Source organism: Vulpes vulpes, chromosome 7, assembly GCF_048418805.1.
Source record: "Vulpes vulpes isolate BD-2025 chromosome 7, VulVul3, whole genome shotgun sequence".
Taxonomy (NCBI): domain Eukaryota; kingdom Metazoa; phylum Chordata; class Mammalia; order Carnivora; family Canidae; genus Vulpes; species Vulpes vulpes.
In genome coordinates this window covers 97,360,232-97,380,437 of record NC_132786.1, presented here as the reverse complement: position 1 = coordinate 97,380,437, position 20,206 = coordinate 97,360,232, and the positions used below count along the sequence as shown (strand labels likewise).

At 38.1% G+C, this 20,206-nt stretch overlaps 1 protein-coding gene across 9 annotated transcripts in view; it reads left to right on the top strand.

The window, feature by feature from the left end:
* The first annotated feature begins 3,862 nt into the window (after positions 1-3,862).
* SNX13 (sorting nexin 13) overlaps positions 3,863-20,206 on the top strand; it is a 119,061-nt gene continuing 102,717 nt past the window's right edge. For 2 of the 9 annotated variants that reach the window (XM_072764464.1, XM_025993181.2), the window contains exon 1: positions 6,450-6,679. Coding sequence is in view for 2 of the 9 variants with exons in the window: in XM_025993179.2 (XP_025848964.2) it covers positions 6,104-6,679 (576 nt within the window). In the remaining 7 variants the exon portion in view is untranslated. Of the gene's footprint in view, positions 6,680-20,206 lie in introns of all 9 variants that reach the window. The other 7 variants (XM_072764468.1, XM_072764463.1, XM_025993179.2 and 4 more) reach the window with 6 other exon arrangements.

The window sequence follows — 20,206 nt, the reverse complement described above, 5'->3', positions numbered from 1 at the left end:
AACACTGTGTACACAGTATATTAGAATATTAGTGTTAATTTAATTATGTTTAACCTCCTAACTCTACAGAAAAAGACATTAAGCTCAACAAATGATGGATTTGCATTTCCAAGGATTAACCCTATTTACTAGTAAAGACAGGACCACAGTGTAAATCTTCTCAGGCTCCTATTCATTTTATTCCACAGCCAATATTAAGGGGCATATATCTAATATTTTTCAATTTAATAGTGTTACATCTATTGCTTATAGGCTTACATTTGAAATTTTTAAAAAAAGATTTAAATATTTAATTTATTTATTCATGAGAGACACAGAGACACAGACAGAGGGAGAAGCAGACTCCCTGTGGGGAGCCCGATGTGGGACTCAATCCCAGGACTCTGGGATCACGACCTGAGCCAAAGGCAAAGGCTTAGCCACTGAGCCACCCAGGTGCCCCCCACATTTGAAAAAATTTTTAAAAACATCGGTTACCATATATATATGCAAGGGGTGAAAGCAGGTTAAACTAACTTTGTGTCAACGTATTAGGCAGAGCTAGGGTGGCAAGGGTCCTGGGGTCTGTTGCCTCCCAGCCAATAGCAGCCCTTACCAATGTCATCACTTCCAATGTGTCCCTCCACATTAGGAAGATTTGCTCATCTCCAGCAGGGAAGCAAGTGTTGGCCAACTTAGGTTTTAGAATAATCTTATCTTTTACCTTCCTTGTTAAGCTAGTAAAGTAGGATGCAATATAATAGCAGTCTTTGATTTTACCCTTACTCTGTAAAAATGAAACTAGCTGAGGTAAGCCTTAAATGTGGGGACATATTAGGTTCTGTCCATGAGTAGATTCCTTTTCTCATTTCCTCCTTTGGCTGAAGCCAAAAACAGGTCAAAGGTCAATCACAATTCTTATGATTCACATAAGAAGTTGGGGACATGATTATTAAAAATTTTTAATTTTTAAAGTTAATCTAATATACATACACATACAATTCTAAATTATATTACCATATGGGACACATGTGTAGTTTTATATATACATACGTGTGTATATATTTTTCATTAAATATCAACTTTACTACTAGCTGTGTAAACTTGAGCTAAAAACGTAATTCTCTGGGCTTCAATTCCATCATTTATAAAATACGAATAATGACAGTTCTTATTTTATACCATTGTTGTGAAGCACTTAGAACAGAGGCTGGCATATGGCAAGAACTTAATATTAGTTATTATAGAGAATTATATATTTAATGCATCAAATATAATATATATGTATCTTTTCTGAAATCTCTATATCCAAGTGAAGTTTCTTCTGTACAAAGAGCAGTTGTTTGGGTCTATAGATAAAAATGTAAAAGTAATTTCATTATGTATTTCCTTTTCCTTTATGTTTTAGTGCTGTGAAGCTATTCTGTGTGATAGGACATTAAGTAGTTGTCAAAAGTCAGCACAATGTGAAACTATATGCAAATGAAAAAAATCATTTAGGAGTTTGGAGGGAATCTTAAGAAAATAGAGTGCTACAAGAGAATCTTAATCTATTAGACGTATGAAGCAACCTCACTGAAGGAAGTAGGGGGAAGGTAGCTAAACTAAGCAACTTTGGAAATAACTGAAATTAGTAAGATTAAAGAGAAAAGGAATTATGTCTAGACACTGTACTCTAGTTGATCAGGTTGTTGCCCAAGGATTAACAATTCTGATATTGTTGTGGATGTGTACTGAGATTAAACAAGTAAATGGATGGCAAAAATGGTAGGAACCAGGTTTCTCACTAGAATGATTCACTGTTAGTGGGCTGGAGTCGGGAGACCTCAGTATGAACTCATGTTCAGCTTAATATAAATACAGATGGTTACATACAGAAATATGTGTATATAGGTAAAAAGAAGGGACACTCCGATTAGCAAAGAACACACCTAGTGCCTAGATCTTGGTTTCTATTATCAGTCTCCAGTAAAGGAATAGAAATTCCTTAGAAAAATGGCTGATTCTGGGATGGAGGTATAATGATCCTGGAGCATTTTGTAGTAGCCAGACTATCTTGCAGAAAGTAAGGAAGTACTCAGAGAACAATCAAAAAACTACTCCACATTAATGCGAGTATATTAAGAGGACATAGGGCAACTAAGAATTCCTAATAGCCAAAGCTGGGACAATTTGAGCAACAAAATAAAATAGTATTGGATTTAACCCAAAGTATAAAATAAATGTCTATGAGTCCATACTCTATTAAATAAATGATTGGACTGATAAAAAACGGAGAAGAGACAAATTTCCCATATGAAACAACTCCAAATAATTTAAGTAGATGTTCCACCCTCAAGGAGGAGGAGAATAATCCCGGGCTCCTTGTGTGTGGGCTGCTGATAGCAACTTACTTCTACGGAGTATAGTAATATGGAAAGAAGGAAAAAACAGTAATTTTGTAGTGGAGAAATCTGACAAACACTAACCTCAGCCAAACTGATTGAAGTCAACACCAACAGTGATAAATGATATTGGTAGTATATACGTTTGATAGGTGACTTGGAGAAACTCACTAAATTTGTCATGGCCTCAAAGAGTAATGAGATCTACTGTGACGGTCTTCTTCAATTGTTAAGTATAATATACGCAAAATGCCTCCCACATGGGAGCATGGGACCCAGGGAGCACCTGGGTCATAAGTACTGAAAAATAGTTTTCATAACTGAGAATTAAAGGTTTGAAAAAGTGCTCTAGATCTAATTTTTGTGATGTGAAAATATTTGTCTTAAAAACTATTGCCTGGGGTTACCAGTGATCCCTTCATACTTTTGAAATGTGAACATTATTATTTTGCTATGCCTGAATGTATTGTTAGCAAGGCTTCATATTATCTGTTTCTGTTTCTTAGGCTTGTGTTGCCTCAGTATTTCCTCAAAAAATACTATGCAAGATAAAAGCACAAGCTGGGCTATTTGAAGCTTGTCTTCAGATCACTCTTAAATGTCCAGAGATTTCGGCTTCCTGTTGCCCTACTAACAAAGAATCAGGATATCCTGCTGTTGTCTTAGAATATGTCTCCTCTGCTGGTAATGTGTTACTTCAATACTGATTCCCTGGCTTTAATATTGGGCCTTGTTAATGAATGCAGAGTAATATCAAATGTTCAGTAGAGGTGGTAGTTGACACTGATGATATGGTATTATGAAGAAACTGGAGTTAATGAAATGGCTTAAAAAACCAAAATAATAAAATATAACAACTGTGTGATGGAGGAGATTTGCTTGGAAGGTTGATGTCATATTTTTCCAGTTTTTCAAAAGGAATTATAGCCAATTTGTAACAACTTGAATATGTAGAATTTTTTTTAAAAAATCTGTTTTAAAATGAAAGTAGGCAAACTAGATATTCTGAATTGCTGCTTGGAGGTTTAGAAATCACTGGCAGTGACCTGTTCAAAAGCATCATACCCTGGATTTTTGCCTCTGACCTCTTTTTGTCATCCCTTCCTGTGTTAACTGGACAGATTAGACATTGCTGTTGGGGAATCAAACCTTTTGCAAGAACAGCCATGTAAATATCCTTATCATGTGTTTCTTAAGATGGATGGATTGTTTTGTTTTTAATTTCTGATTGATAGCCAAAGCAGCCAGCATTTCAGATCAGCTGGTTCCAGGTTTCCTTTGTAACAACTGATATGATGTTTTTAAGGCCACATGGAATGCAACTGTAATCTATACCAAATTAGGTGCTCATTTTAAACTAGCTGATTCTGTAAACATTCTCTTTCCACTTACATAACTCCTCAATTTCCATAACTCCACGAATTGGCATACCATATTCAGTTTGTTCCTCCCCTTGCTAGCACGTTAATTTTAATTCATGCCCAAGATAAATGTAAGGTTTGTTTTTAACATAATTTATTTTTATTATCCCCCCATCCCATTACCACCATTAAAAATAAAGGCGTGGCTCACAATTCTGTCATAAACTTCCCTCCGGCATTCTCCTGACCGTAAACGTAATTCCCTCATAACTGCAAGGTAACACACAATGGCTGATTTTTAAAAAAATTAACCTTTCAACACCAAAGTTTTTGTTTTAAATCAATTTGAACTAGGCTTTTTCCTTTTGAAGTCTTTTAGGAAGTGATTTACTCATTCACTTAAGAAATATTTATTATCTACTATGTGCCATGTCAATATTCTTAGTATTCTAGGTGCTGAGGAAACATCACTGAACAGAATAAAAAAAATCCCTGTCTTTGTGGAGCTTACTCATGTTCTAATGGAAGGAAGACAGACAATACAAAAGAAAAATAGTAATTACGTTAGAAGGTATAAGAGTTATGAAGAAAGCTGAAACAAGGGAGGGGAAATGGGGACAGGTAACATTTTAAATGGTATGGTCAGAGTAGGCTTCTTTGAAAAAGGTGACATTTAACTAAAGATGGGACAAAAATGAGGGATCTAGCCATGCAAGTATTTGGTGGAAAGATACTTCTAGATAAGAGTACAGTCAGTGCAAAGGCCCGAAGGCAAGAACATGCCTTGCTGTTATAGGAGCAGGAAAGCTAGAACAAAGTGTGTAGTAGAAATGAGGTCAGAGAGGTGGATGTGAGGAGGGACTTGGGAGGCTAGCTAGCATAAGGTTTTTTAGGTCACAGAAAGGACTCTGGCTGAGAAAACAGGGAGCTGATGATTGTGGCTTGCTCCTGGTCTACAGATAAACTCTTAAAAGTTAAAAGCATGTTGAGGTCATATTACAGGTTGGTACAAACCTCAAGTTATGTCTACACTTACTTTACCATCTTTAGAATAGGTGACCACGTACTGCTCCTGGAATAATATGTGCAAAAAGTGAAATACTCAGGGCTAGATGCCTAAATTACAGTTTTAATTCACCAGCTAGTATCTTAAATATTAATAAGTCTCCTCTGTTCTCTTACTTACAGGTTGGAACAGTATCTTTTTCCAGCTTCCTTGTTGTCTCTATTATCTCTTAGTTTCCCTTATCATGTCTTAGTCCAGATAGAATTTTCCAATCCTATTTCCTATTCGTGGCTTGATCTGTCAATACCAATAACACATCATATTGTGTTGCAGAGGCCAGAATCCTGCTGGGCTAGCAGTATGGAAATTACCTATCAGATGTAGATCAGAACAACAAAAACTACTTTGCCTCAATTAGCTGAATTCAGTAAAATGAGGGTTTTTCTTGAATTTCTGGCAGACTACTTAAATGGACAATTTTGTTTCACGAGCGAGGACACAGCAGAATAGAGGTAAAACGAGTTTGTAACGCCCTCACTTAGTTTTTTAGAATACGAGTCATGTGCTAAGTAAATTTCATTTTATAGAATAGTGCCAATTGTTAAGGAAAGGAGTGGAGCTGGGAAGAAGGAGATTCAGGAGAGGGTTGAATAAACTATTGGCATCAGTTTTCCCAAATGCCTATGCATCCCCTGTAAAAAAAAAAAAAAAGAAAAAAAAAGAAAAAAAAGGAGACGGAACGGGTTCTGCATGTTAAAACTGAGAATCTTCAATTTCCTTGGACACCAGTTTTCTAATACAACAACCGAGGAACACACTTTGACACCAGGGTCAGGTAAACTACTTTCTTTAAAATCCAGGTAGACGTGACTGCCTCTAATTGCACACACCGTAATCCATCCAGGGGTGGACTCAGGATGGTGTCAGTCTCAGGGGCTTCTGTGCACAGAGTGGCGGAGTTCAAGCCTGTTTTAAGTTGGCACTGTTTACAATGACACCTGCTGAAATCTGCTCGCCTTGATACACAGACAGAGCAGGGAGCCAGTAGAGCTGTAGGAAGGGCACTGAAAAGGCATTTAAGTGGCTTTCTCTGAGCTCTCGTACAAGGAGCAAGACTCAGCCCTCACGGTCATGCAGGTGCTGGCCAATCACCTACGGAGCGACCGACCTGACTGCTAGGACCGTGGGTAACGCTGATATGCCTGTATCAATCCCGCGACCTGTCGCACACTCTCGAAGGGGGTTCGCTGACGACCGGCAAGGGCGAAGGAAAGTTTCTGTCCAAGTTCAGAAGGCGAAGGGCCTGCGCGGGGAGCAAGTTTCAGACCGTATTTAACCCAAGTTCGCTCTTCGGCGGCCGCGGGGCCGAGGAAATGAGAGAGGCAAGTTTTCCTACAGGACATCGGCCGCCGGGTCCCCGAGACGCGCGAGGTCCGCAGCGCCATCCGCCGAAGGCTCGGTCCCCGCAGGTCTCGCTCCGCCCGGGAGTCGGCCTACCCCGGCGTGCGGCGGGGGACGCGCGAGCCGCTCCGTCGCCGCGCGGAACCCAGTCTCCACTCCCGCGAGTCCCGAACCGGCCCGGAAACCCGGCTTGGGAGGCCTCACCACCGGGGCCGAGCGGGCCGCCGAGCGCCCGCCCCCGCCTCCCCACGCGCCGGCGCCATGGAGACGGTCACGTGCCGCCGGCCGCTCCTGCGCCCGCCAATGGGAGCGCACGTCGCAGAGATACGCGGACGTCGCTCTTCCAAGATGGCGGCGCGTCCGTCGCGAGCAGCCGGGCCGGGGGGAAGCCAGCGAAGCCGAGTAAAGCCGCCGCCCGGGAGAGGACTGAAGGAGCTGTTTCGGCAGTTGGCGGCGGCTCGGGCAGTTTTCGCTGCTGCTACGGCTGTTGCCATGCGGCGAGGCTAGGGAGGAGCTCACTTCCCCGGGGTGTAATAATGTTAACAGAGGTAAGCGGCGACGGCGGCCAGTGTTTACCTGTGAAATGGGGAAGGGGCCGGCGCCAGCTCTTCCGAGAACATCATTTCTCCCGCCCGCGGGCCTGGCCCTCCGTAGCGGGCCCCCGGGGCCCGAAGAGCGGCGGGGATCCTACAAGTGCCCCCCCCGAATGGGAGCTGTGCTGACTCAACAGAGTGCCACCACCTCCGGCTGCTGTGCTGCTTTCGCAGTCGCCACTTGCCCGTCGCCCGTGGCACTGGTCACCCTGCTGCTGTCGCTGCCTCCCGACTGCTCGCTTCCTCCGTGGTGTCCCCTTACACGCTGCTCCGTGGCAGCGTTGGTCTGTCTGCGTTGCTGCTCATTCCCGTTGCCCTACGGCTTGCCCGAGTTCTCCCTTCTCCGGTCCCTGGCCTCCAGGGCCCTCTACCTCCAAGCTCGGTCAGCATCCTGGGGTTGTCCCTCGGCCAGATTGTTTCCACCCCCCCATCCCCCCATCCCCACCCCCTACTTTGCCTACTTTGTGAAGTGGACCATCTTTCTCAAGAGACACTTGGATAGCCCAGTTATATCACCGCCCCCTCCCCCTCCTCCTCCCCCGCCCCCCTGCCTGCCCCCCCTCCCCATCACCTCTTTAAATCGTAGGAATCAGAAAGTTCAGTTTATCATCTACACTTGATTTGCTTAAGGCTCCCTTGGTACTCTTTGTGGAACAGTTTTCTTTCTTTCTTTCTTTCTTTCTTTCTTTCTTTCTTTCTTTCTTTTTTTTTTTCTTCTTTTTCCCACTTGGACCTGAAATGGAAGTAGGGCAACTATGACTAGCCAATCAGTTTCCCTTTTCTAGTGTCTCATGTCCCTTGCAAAAAAAAAAAAAAAAAAAAAAAGGCAGACTTTTTGAAGAAGTAAGAGTTTGCCTTTCCTAGCAGTACTTTTTAAGAGGAAGAACTAAATTGGTCTGATTAGATACCTGACCCAAGTTAACACTCAAGTTATGTGTAGTGGTATGTTGCTGGTGTTGTAGGCGTCATTGAAGATAAATCCTGCAGCTTGTGGATTTGAGGGAATATCTTAGAAGCTACTCGCTTGAAACCCTGTGAAGGTTCCAATGTCAGCTGTCAGAGGACTAGTTTGGGCATATTTGTGGGCTAAGGGATAGAAGAGAAAACAACTTTAATGGGCAACAGGAAGCATTCCTACCTGGGCCAAAAGGAAATAGAAATGTTTGTAGATGAGCGGCTTTTGTTGTATTAACATGTGATGAGAAAGGATGTACTTGCCTTTCCAACTTGAGTAGCTCTGAGGAAGTTCACCCTTTGGTAGTTGCACTTGATCTATGCACAGAGCCTAGAATATGATATATCCAGCAAATACTTGTTGATTTTAATTTATGAACTCCTTTATCTCTAGTAGTTTGAGGTTCACTTGATATTTCTAAATTCCACATATATATATTTTTTTAATTCCTGGAATTTAATTCTCGGAGATTTGGATGATACATCCTAAGTTTCTGTTGTCATCAGCAATATTAGGTTAAAAAAAAAGACCTAAGGAGCAGAAGTTCTATTTTTACCTTCAGTGTGATATTTTGGTGAGAATAATTAGCCTTATAATAAGCTTCGGCCATGTAAAAAAATAAATGTCTTTAATGTATGATATTTTATGACATGATCTGATGAAACTTGGCTTAGGTCAGCATGGTTTAAAAGAGTTATTAATGCTGTCATGTGAGCCCGTGTCAGCTAGTAAAATGCTAGTGTCTTGAATTGGAAGGACTGTACCTTCTGATCTTCCATATTATAAAATGATTTTGTGTTTCAGTGAAATATTTTAATCAGTAAGTCATTGGTACTAGTAAGTCGTACTGTAGTGTTTGCGTGTGTGTGTGTGTGTGTGTGTGTGTGTGTGTTAGTACACAGCTTGTAAGTGACAGAGCCAGGTTTCCTACCTGGGCAGCCCCTGCCGAGTCCAACCTGTTAACTACTACATTGGATTGCCTTCCTGAAGGAAGGCCCAGATTGAATGGTACTTGGATTTTTATCTTTGGTTTTTAATAGTCATTTTACAGATTAGAAAATTGAAGCCCAGAGACTTGTCCAAGGTCAAACAGTTTGTAGTGGCAAATGTGAAACTTGAATCCCATCTCCTTACTCAGTAGAATTCTGACTCCATAGCTTTCAGTAAGTAATTTTTAGCTCTCTTGATATTTTTTATAATACACTGCTTTCCTGTCTGAATATTGTCAGTCGGTAAACTGAGAATTATCATTACTTAAAGACATTTTGCTTTACTGTAGCTTTTTTTTTTTAAGAGTCAGAAATAGTCCTATCTTGATATCTACTATGTATAAAATTGTACTCAATATGGGTTACTAAAAAATTAGTAGTATGAGACTCTGTTTTACTGCTTTTCTTAGTTCTAACATAGATCAGGAGATAATAGGGAAGTGATTTAATTCATGTAAGATCTTAAAATATATAATGGTGGGCTATGTTACAAAAGAATCTCTTGTTCAACGAGCATAAGTTGTGCTCAGAACGTGGTGAGTGGTACTGTTTGCTTGGTGTTTTGACATCTCAGCATTGAGGTTGAGATATTATCCTCAATAGCCAGATGAGAAGATGGAGAGTTAAAATAGTTTGCTTAATACTGTGTAACAGGTGATGGAGCCATGAGTCACACCTAGCTCCTTTTATTCCAGTTGTGTACTGTTTCTGTGGCTCAGGGTGGAATGCATCATTAATTTTCTTTTGTCGCTGATAATCATCAGTAGACTATTTTTAGACTTTTTTTTTTTTGAGTCAAGGTATGGGTGCCAGGTATATAGATACATAATAGTAGTGATAAATGTTCATGGGAAACTTTTCAGTTTTGCATTTTGTCAAAATAGGTCTTTGAAACCTTCTCAGAAATGAAAACTCATTCAAGGGATCAATTAAGGGCCACATTAAGTTACTCAGTTGAGCAAATTAATATGTATATTGAGCTTTGAAACCTGTGATATGGTAGATTAGTATGAACTGAAAGTACAGCCCCCATAAGTCCTCTTGCCTTTTTTTTCTTTTTTTTTCCCTCAAGAGGAGTTAACATAGTTTTACATTTAAACTTCTGGCCTTAATTTGTATTATTTTCATTCTCAATACAATTGAAATATTTAGAAGACTTGCTAGCCATATCTGTGTGTCTTTTGCATTTTTCATTTAGGGATGACAGGTTTGTTTTAAATGTCTAGTTAATCTTTTCTCCTTCTACTTTCTTTTCCTCTTTTTTGACTTCTTAAAGTTACTTCTATTTGTCATAGTATACTTGAAGATTATTTAGCACCTACTAACCCTCCACCCATCTATTTTAAAAAAATAAGTGTAAATTTACATATATCAGAATTAGAGTATGGAATGTTTACTTGAGGATTTGTTTCAATTAATCTGAATTTTCACAGCATTAGAATATAATGAAATACATTAGAATGTAATGAAATATTTATCAATGAATTATCTTTTTTTTTTTTAAGATTTTATTTATGTATTCATGACAGACACACAGAGAGAGGTAGGCTCCTTGTGGGAGTCTGATGCGGGACTCGATCTTAGGACCCCAGGATCATGCCCTGAGCCGAAGGCAGGTAGATAGATTCTCAACCACTGAGCCACCCAGGTGTCCCTTTATCAGTGAATTTTCATTAAACACATTTTTAAACGTTTTTTCAAAAGCTATTAGGGTTATGGTTCTGAGCATTTATTATTACAGAAACAAAAGGTATAGAAGATGTAGGAAAATATGTTGAATTTAAACCAGAGCTGTGGTATACTCTGGAGGTTGTTTTTTTGCATAAAAATCAGTTACCAGCCTGTTGATAAAAAAAAATGAAAATGGTGTAACTTTAAACTTAATAGTGTTTAGGTTGTGCTCAAATGTGAGGTGTTAGTAAATGTTAAATAAAAATGGTTTATGTTTGTGTTAAGTTACTGCCATCCAGATTTGTTGGTTTTTATATAGTAACACTAATTGTTGATTTTGTGGTTAACAAATAAGATGCAGATGGGAAAAGGCATACTATGTAGCACTTTTAGAGAAGTCCTAGGCTAATAGCTGTTAAGGGAATAAACTTCTGTGTTTCAAATTCATTTTGAAAATATTTGCACAAAGGAAGTTAATAGATTTGTTCTTTCAGGATTTCTCATAGCTTTTGGTAGGTGATTTGCTTTCAAAGGTGATGGAGTTTGCATTGTATGGCGAAGTCCTTTAACCATGTGATGGGTAATTCCATTTGTCAGTTGAACTGGTCAGGGGGTGCCCAGATGAAACAGTATTTCTGGGTGTGTCTGTTAGGGTGTATCTGGATGATGGTGGGATTAACATCTGAATCAGTGGACTCTTTAAAGTAGATTGCTCCTCCCATTATGGGTAGGTATATGTAATTAATCCATAGAGGCCACAGGTGGAGGAAGGAGGAATTTGCCTCCCCCCCCCCCCCCCACACACCTTTTTGCCTAGACCTGGCACATCAGATCTCATTTTATCTCCTTCCCTTGACTGGGATTTAAATTCTCGGTCCCCTGGGTCTCAGGCCTCTGGACTGAATTACCACTAGTTTTCCTGGCTCTCCAGCTTTCAGATGGCAGATTGTGGGCCACCATAATCATTTGAACCAGTCCTTTGTAATAAACCTCCTTTAAAAAACTTCATAAGTATTTTCTATTGATTCCGTTTCTCTGGAGAACTCTAATACAGAGACTTACAGAGTTTCTTGTGTCTCTCTTTGGGAGATCCTGAGATATGATGAGTTCTGCCACAAGGAAAGGTCTCCAGATTTTGAGGGCTCTTTTTAACACACTCTTGCCTATAATAAATGTTTCGTAAAAAATTGTGACTTGATTTTGTTAATATATTTGTTAAGAGAAATATTCTTGGGATGGGTTAGTCTTTAAACTGCATGAGCTATTTTTTAAATGATTAATGATATTATAAAGGCTACTCACTAGAACAGGAATCATAACTCCATTGGCATTCAAAGGATGTTAAGGAGTAGGAAAGAGATTTTATAAGGGGAGCGGAAGGACATCACTGTCTAGAATGAGGCTGGCTTGTCACTGTACATACAGCATTGTCTAGCATCTTTTGATAAGCTGAGTTGAGTGTTGCCTTCCATTTCTCAAGAATCTTACAGGGGTGGAGCACCTGGCTGACTCAGTTGGTAGAATGTGCGACTTTGGATCTCAGTTGGAGCCCCGTATTGGGTGTAGAGATTACTTAAGAATAAGATCTTAGAAAAAAGAATTTTAAAAGGCCTTTGTTTTATTTATCCCCTTTTTATTGGAGATTTCCACAGAGTTTATAAATAAGTTATATTCATAAATATTTTCATTATGTTTTATTAACCTAGCACACATACACCTCTTGCTCATCACTCCTGATCAGCAGCTTGCTAGCTAGTTGATAGAATTGCAAGCAAAAGCAAATATATGTGATAGTTTAATTAAGCCCTACAACTTTATACTAATTAAACAGGTCTTCCATTCAGTACTTTGAAATATTAAAATAGAGGTTTTCGATTTTCATAACCATCCTTGGGAGCCCTAGTTAGGGACATACCAGTGTATATGACTCTGGTGTTTGGATGGATTGTTCCAAAGTTTGTTGACCAGTTTTCCATAGACATTGATAAAAAATATTTTAACTAGTCTACTGAATGTTTATGGTTAAAAGTATCATATTAATTGCTACACATTTGTAAGAGTATTTTATTTGGGGGGATATGGAATTAAATTGGGAGAAGAACTAAGAAATAAGTAGAAATGTGTATAGTTTTAAAGATTAAAGGTATTGGTTGTATGTTGTAAGGCCACAGAAAAATGTACTGGCTTTTCATCTTTTTGTGTAGTAACTACCAACGTACATACAGCTTTTTGCAGGTTATATAAGGGTATTTTATGTATTAATCTAGTCTTGTTAAGATGTGCTTGCTTATGTTTGGTCTTATTTCTAGTATAACTGTGGAATAAAGAGAAATCTCTTGAAGATGGAAAAGGGTTGAGAGGATGTTTGCTTCAGGTGGAATCAGCCAACCTGTGTTAGCTGAGTAATAATGGAAAAGGAGGGAGCATGAACTTTTGGAAGAGGGAGAAAACAGGTTCTATCTTGGGGACATTTTCATTGCTGGTCACTGAATAGCTAGCCATTTGGTGGCAAAGCTAAGTGACTTTATGGCATTCCCTGACTGAGGTTCTCAGGGTATGGCTTTTTAAATGTGTTTTGAAATTTTGTGGTTTTACAGACCATTAAGTGCCCTCTCTGTTGATGGTAATCTAAAATTGACTTTCTATTTCTCAGGCTTAATTTTGATATTACAACACTTTAAATATTTGGGAGGAGAGGGAAGTTTGAATTAAAGCAAATGGACAGCTTTAAAACTAATTTACCCCTAACAAAAGCAGTTAAAATTGAGTGAATAAATAGTCTGGAGTCACAGTGATGCATCTTCATGTCTATCAACAAATTAACCTATCACAGTAGTGAGACAACACAACCTATGTATTAAGTAATATAAGAATGAGTCCCTACTTCACTTATTTATGATGTGACCATTAGGAAAGTTGTTTGAAATTTGAGTCTTAGTTTCCTTCTTTATAAAATTGGGTAATAATAGTACCTTCCTAGCTGCTCTCACATTGTTGTGAAAATCAGATAATATGACAGTATAACCGCTTGTGAATTGTCGGTCATTATACAGATATTAGTAGCTAATCCATCATTTTTTTTCTCCTATGTCTTGCACAGGTGTGAATTTAGGTCCTAAGCTTTATCTAGCTTTATGGTTTACTGGCTTCTTAGTGGATAGATAGATGGATCCCTGGAGAAAGAGGGTGCCCCTTGGCCACTGGTGCAGTTACAGAGGAAGCAGAGAATAGATTAAAGTAAGTGAAAAAAAAAAGTGGACTGAGAGCATGTCCTGCACGCTAGGAATGAGGTTAGTTTCCTGTTGGTAAACTGATTCCAACGAATTTTCGAAAGAGAAGTTCCAAAACATATTTCGAAAAAAGGTTACTTAGAGGCACCTAGGTGGCTCAGTCAGTTAAGCATCTGCCTTCAGCTCAGGTCATGATCCTAGGGTCCTGGATTTGAGCCCTGTGCTGAGCATGGAGCCCGTATTGTCTTCAGCACCCCCCCCCCCCCCCCAATCCCTGCTTGTGCTCTTTCTCTCAAATTAATAAATAAAATCTTTAAAAAAAGGAAAAGTAATTTTTTGAGAGTTAGAAGTCATTTGTATATAATCTTCAATATTTATGGGAAAAGAAATCTTTTAACCCTGGTAAATTCTTGAAAGGAAAAGCTGTTTAGGACAATTTTCATAAAGCTTTGGTTATAATTTGTACTGGAGATTAATCTTTGTGATTTAATTTGTTCACTAACCACAAATACACCTACTGTGTGGTAGGCACATGAGAAGTTCTGGTGCTGAAATGGTGAGTCAAATCTGAAACCTGTCCTCAGAAAATTCACTAGCAGAGCTAAATTGTGCCAGTTTGGCAATCATTCAGTTGAAGCCTTGAGGTCTTATGTCAAAATAAAACATGACATAATTAAAGGATGAAAAATTAAGGGGAAGTAAAGGTTGGAGTATATAATTAAAAGATAATTACTTGCATTAGCTTTATAACTCTAGGTAAAACTACCAGTTTGGATGACATGGCAGCTCTAAAAATGAGTTTTTTGTTTTTTGGTTTTGTTTTTGCTATTGAAGAGTCAGCCCATCTCTCTTGTCTGCATAGGCTCCAAGCTAATTCATAATAAATGAAAAAACAACCAAAAAAAATGAGAACAGAGAAGCAAAAAAAAATCTGTGAATTTGTCTTTTTTTTTTTTTTTCCTGAAGACTCTTGAGTCTCCTAAAGAGGTCCATGTTAGTCTACTGAAGGACCAGGCTGAATTACCCTGATGGAAGTAATGCTTGGTTTCCATTCTCATCTATTATAGATTCATTCGTATGTTTATTTTGTGTTTCTTCCCTACTGAATGTAAAATCCTAAAGATAAGGCTCACAGTTGTGTTCCCAATACCTGAAATAGAGCTTAATATCTAGTGTCCTCACTACCTGTTGAGGGAATGAATGTTGAATATTCTCGTCAGCAGGATTAAGGTAAAAATGAAAAATGAGACAAAAATTGTCTACCATAAATTTATGCTATCACATCAGTTACCTTTCAAGGATTGGTTATTATCAATGTCCATTAGATATTTTTTGATAGGACACTGTGGTTGAATATTGTGTTTGGGATCTCAAAACACAAAAAAGTTTGACAAAAAATTTTGAAAACTAGGCTTTTTGTTAGAATGTATTTCTGTCTTGATTTTTCCTTCAGGTAAAAGTCTGGTTAGATTGATTTTATTTTTATATGACCAATTATAAATGCAAGAACAACTTAGATTTTTATCTTGTATCTCTTAATACTTGATATTTATTTATTTATTTATTTAGATTTTATTTATTTATTCATGAGAGACACAGAGAGAAATAGGCAGAGACACAGGCAGAAGGAGAAGCAGGCTCCGTGCAGGGAGCCCGATGTGGGACTCGATCCCGGGACTCCAGGATCACACCCTGGGCCAAAGGCAGACGCTAAACCACTGAGCCACCCAGAGATCCCAATACTTGATTTTTATTAAGTATTAAAAGTACTTAAAATTTGTATTCCTGAACTAGATATAGCTTGGTTTCTAATAGTACAATAATGCTGATTTTTGTGGTGTTCTGTTGACTGTTTCACAGTTTGTATAAGCTTTCATACTGTCTTCAAAGTTTATAAAAATGAGTAAAAATTTGGTCATGGATTTCAGAAAGTTGGAAATCTGGGGGGTATGTTTTAAAGGGGGGCAGCTGCTACCGTAATCTCTTGACTACAAAGCCTCTCAGTGTCATTTTTAGAGACAGAACATTGTTAGATCATTTCAGCCATCTAAAATTCCATTATTAATTCAGAAATATGTACCAGAAAAGTTCAACGAAACAATTCTGTGTTCAGCTGTGAAAATTAAACTGGCTTAATGATCTTTAAGTTAGCACTAAACACTTCATATATATCAACTGGAATAATTTATTGTTGTTAGTTTATTGCACTGTTTTCTTTCAACTTCCTGAGGAACTTTTTTTTATTCTGATGCATCGGTGAAACCCTTACTGCGAATCCTGTTTTGCTTTTGACCGTAGCTCTACATGATTGGAGAGTCCTTGGATGTTAAACCTGAATTGGTTTTGCTCCCAGAACCCTGGAACTATTTTTAGCCTAGCTATGGTTTGGCACCAGAGAGGATGTGTGATTCTTTGTATTATGACTTTTAAGGCCAGGGTTGTGTGACAACTTGTGTCTTGGGAGAATGGCTTTTGGATTTATCATTATTTGAGGCTTGGAAATTATAAAACTGATTGAAGTTGTGCAGTGCTAATGGAGGAGTTAAGTATAAAATAAAATTTCATCCTATTTTAGTTATTACATAAAATTTGGGAAGTAATTGGTCTGATTTTAAGATAATGTTTTATCCAGTGTTTCTTTAAGTCATAATATTATACTTTAGATTTGTTCTTGATTTCTTTTCTCGAGTGTATTTGAGATGGCATATTTTTCTCAGGGTGTTTAATCAGACTGCAGTTATTAATATAATCAGCTATTTTTATACCTGATGTTAATTACTAACATCTGATGTATTTTCTTGAGTGGTGCCTAAGTGCTCAACACTTAAACCTTTGGAATAGTCTAATCCTGGTAAAAGAAGAGAAAGAGGAAATGGGGTAGGGGGAGGTTGGAGGCAGCTTGCAAGGTCTAACATAGAAAAAGAAACTGAAAATAATGTATTATACAAAGAGTTGGGTATGTTGATTACATAGAAATTTTAGAAAAATCAGTCTTGAGAGTACTTTATAATTTTTTTTAAAGGTTTTATTTATTTCTTCATGAGAGACACACACAGAAAGGCAGAGACATTGGCAGAGGGAGAAGCAGGCTCCCTGCAGGAACCCGATGTGGGACTCGATCCCAGGACCTCAGGATCACCACCTGAGCGGAAGGCAGATGCTCAACCACTGAGCCACTCAGGTGCCCTGAGAGTATTTTATAATTTTTTTTAAAAGATTTTATTTATTTATTCATGAGAGACCCAGAGAGAGGCAGAGACATAGGCAGAGGGAGAAGCAAGCTCCATGCAGGGAGCTCGATGTGGGACTCGATCCTGGGACTCCAGGATCATGCTCTGGGCCAAAGGCAGGCACCAAACTGCTGAGCCACCCAGGCACCCCAGTATTTTATAATTTATTAAAAATGTGTTTTATGAACTAAAAAGGCTCTGTAAGTTAATGTCTGATAACTCAGGATATTCAGTAGGTAGTGGGCACTAATGCAAAATTAATGTGTTTATTTTTGTACTGGGGCACAGTGTTAATCTTGTTTTCTACATGCTGTAAATCTTTATATACACGTATATACGTTATTTTCTCTTTTTTCCCCCAAAGATTTTATTTATTTATTCGTGAGAGACAGAGAGAAAGAGATAGGGAGAGAGGCAGAGACAGAGACACAGAGGGAGAAGCAGGCTCCATGCTGGGAGTCTGACGTGGGACTCCATCCCGGGTCTCCAGGATCACGCCCTGAGCCGAAGGCGGCGCTGAACTGCTGAGCCACTGGGGCTGCTCCGTATTTTCTAATCACAAATTGAACATTCCGAATTTCTGAAGAGTGTATGCTGATGGTTAAGAGTGATGGCTGGTGTCAGATTATTTGGATTTGATTCAGAGTTTTGTCACTTTTGAGCATTTTGACTTTGAAAAGTTATTAACCTTTTTGAGCCTTAGTTTTCTCATCTGCATAACTGTAAATTAATGGTACTTATCTCTAGTGTTATTGTAAGTATTAAGTGAAATGACACATTAAACACTGAATGATGTTTCCCACAGTAATAACTCAGTAAATACTAGGTTTGTTTTTTTTTATTATTTCTTCAGATGAAAATAGCAAGTAGTTTATTTTCATAACTTAGAATTTAGTGTTTGAAGTTGTTATTTCTATGTTCTTTGTTTAATAGTGGAGGTTTTAAAATGTCAAATTAAACAAAGAAGTCCTCTTTGACCAAGATGATACAATTCTTGCGTTTCTGTCTCAGTTTTGACTTTCTAATTTATGTATTAAGAGCTAGATTTAGACTGAATTTCATGAGGAAATCAAGAAGTGATACCTGTACAATATGAACTGGTATAACTAGAACTTTTGACCAATATATTTCTTCTATAGTAAAGCTTTTAGTGTAGGTGAGTGAAAGAAAAATGTTGTAGTACAATTTCATATTGTGCTTTAAAAATGTCAGTGTTGTACAGTTTTCTCTTATGGGAAATACTATGATTCTTGTCAGTTTGATAAAGTTTTACCTAAAGTAGCTTTGAAATTATATAAGCATTTCTGTTGGATTGTTCCTTTTATATGGAATAGATGAGGGATGTAAAAATCCTTTAAGAAATATATATATAGTGGTGTGATTAGTATTAGTAGTATTGTGCAATGAGTTAAGAAAAGGATAGAACTATATTATTATAAATAAAACTTTTAAGTTTAAATAAAAGTTTAAATATGGATATTAAGCATATAAATTGTTTCAGTCCCTTCATACAACAGCTGCCTGTCTGCATTCATCCGAGAATATAATAAACTGTTCTACACAAGGAAGAGTGTTCTTGTTATAAAAACATTTTACTTAGCTGGAGATTATGCCATCAGAGTCCTTTGTGGGTGAATCTATATCTGTATTTTCCTTTCTATACTTATTTTTTCCTTCTTTTCGGTGATGCTTTATGGATATGTTGATTATTTTCCCCTTGCCGCTTTTATTATTCTCCTCTCTATAAGCTTGGAGCTTGCCCTCTCGGGGCTCTTCCCCCAACATTTACCCTTTTCTCTCTCTTGCAAATACATTTTCTAAAAAAAAGATTTTATTAATTTATTCATGAAGAGTGAGAGAGAGGCAGAAACACAGGCAGAGGGAGAAGCCGGCTCCATGCAGGGAGCCCAATGTGGGACTTGATCCCAGGTCTCCAGGATCACACCCTGGGCTGAAGGCGGCGCTAATCCGCTGAGCCACTGGGGCTGCCCTCTTGTAAATACATTAAACAGGCCATGATAGAGTATTTAATTTCCATTTTTAACTTACATGCCACCAATGGGTATAAGGATATTTTCTATTGTTAATTTAAGAGGTGAACAAATAAAACTATACATTTATTTAAAGGAATACAGTGCAATATAATTTTTTTATTATGTTATGCCTTTTATCTGAATTTATTATGATTAAAAAGACTCATAATCTCTGAGTTAATGAACACTGTTGAACTTTGTTTTTTTATTGTGAATTAAGATGATCTTGTGGTACTTCAAAGGTCATTGTTCCGATACTGAGTTGTTACTGTACAGCCATCAGGAATGTGAAAGAAATTTATGTGTATCTGCCCAGTCTAGAACATACCCTGAAAGTTATCTGAATATTGTTACCTACAAAATCTACATCAGGTTTTTAAAGAGTACTAAGGGTTTTAAGATGTTAGTGTCACTTTAGTTACTCTAGTTTTTTTTTTTTTTTTTGTAAAATGAATATTTGAATCTCAGTAAATCATTTTTATTTGATTACTTCTATATTGTGTGTGGACTTTTGCCCATCCCCTCCCAACTCCCTGTTTAAAAAATCTACTTGAGAGTAAGTATAAAATAATGGTTCAGAACATGCTTGAATTTTAAACCAAGCTCAGTTCATGGTCCAGTTCTATGATTTAGCTGTTTCCTCATCTGTGGAATAGAGTTTGTAATACAACTTATGTCAAAGTTGTGAGAATTAAATATATATAAAGTGGTTTGTAAAGGTCCTAGACAATACTAAGCACTTAGTAAAAGATGGTTTCTACTGTTGCTTTAGAGGATGCTCCTTTTCATAAGATAGAAAGGAAAGGTAGAAGATTGATGATAGTTCATTGCTGGCTTTGCATTGAAGATCTAGCTCTCTCTACTGTGATAGGCTTGTGTTTTGATTTACGCTTGGATGATACATGATGGGGAAAATAAGTTGAGTTGTGAGTATTGAAACTTTTATTCTTATACTGTTTTATAGTCATGTGTGAATGAGGGCGAAGAGGGGCCGTATATGAATATGGCCTGTCTTGTCTTGCTTTTGCACCCATGAACTGCTGTGGTAAAAGTTTTTTGAACTTTAGTAGAGGAATACTTTTGTAAATGGACATCTTCAGGTGTATTAAATAAATTCACTCTTTATAATTCACTTTTGTTAAAGGCACTTAGTATGAATTGCCATGTAACTAAGCTTATTTTTCAGTATGAGGTAGAGATTGATTTTTTAAAAGAACTTTTAAAGAATTACCTAATTAATTAATTAATTAATTAATTTAGAGAGCCTCTCTCTGTGTGAATGTGCAAGAGCCGGGGGAGGGGTAGAGGGAGAGAGAGAATCTCTGGCAGATTCTGCACTGATGGGGGAGCCCAGCGTAGGGCTTGATCTCACAA